At 36.0% G+C, this 544-nt stretch overlaps 1 protein-coding gene across 11 annotated transcripts in view; it reads right to left on the minus strand.

Moving 5' to 3' along the window:
* LOC108684076 (serine/threonine-protein kinase MARK2-like) overlaps positions 1-544 on the minus strand; it is a 103,446-nt gene that overhangs the window by 8,079 nt on the left and 94,823 nt on the right. Inside the window, exon 15 of one of the 11 annotated variants that reach the window (XM_018188133.1) lies at positions 100-334. The exons of the other annotated variants lie outside the window; for them this stretch is intronic. Coding sequence (XP_018043622.1) covers positions 328-334 — 7 coding nt within the window. The 3' untranslated portion in view covers positions 100-327. Of the gene's footprint in view, positions 1-99; positions 335-544 lie in introns of those variants that run through there. 11 annotated transcript variants of the gene reach the window in all.

The following is a 544-nucleotide window of genomic DNA, read 5'->3' on the forward strand; positions in this document are numbered from 1 at the left end:
TCATATGTATGCTCGAAGATGACGCACAATACTTGACATGTAAAAGTTCTTAAAAAAGTAATTTACACTCAATCTTGAGAACCACAGAATAACGGAGTCTGGAGTTTTTCTTTTCTCTTTTAAGATTGTATGCATCACACAATATCCATTGAGCAGTCGACTAATAATAAATAAACTTTTGCTTCTTTGCCCAGCTCGATTCAATATGCGTTAGGAACGCACTGGGCATGCTGCATCATGACACTGTCGGCATCGGTCGTTTAAAACTCGTGTCTGTATGGTCTTTCGCTTGTCGGAACTCGAGAGATGAAGCGAAGCTTATACGGTTCATGGCCTGCAGCATATAATATATATATACCGATGTGTGAATTGATAATAGAAACGTCAGATATTCATTCTGATGCACCAATGGCTATGGATGCCGTCAATTCGCACATTTCTGTACAATTATTCTGTACTATATTGAAATGATGAGTACAGTGACCATATCATGAAAGAATTATAATAATTGTCTAGAACGAATATATATATGAATATATATATA

This window comes from Atta colombica, unplaced genomic scaffold (genome assembly GCF_001594045.1).
Source record: "Atta colombica isolate Treedump-2 unplaced genomic scaffold, Acol1.0 scaffold126, whole genome shotgun sequence".
NCBI lineage: Eukaryota > Metazoa > Arthropoda > Insecta > Hymenoptera > Formicidae > Atta > Atta colombica.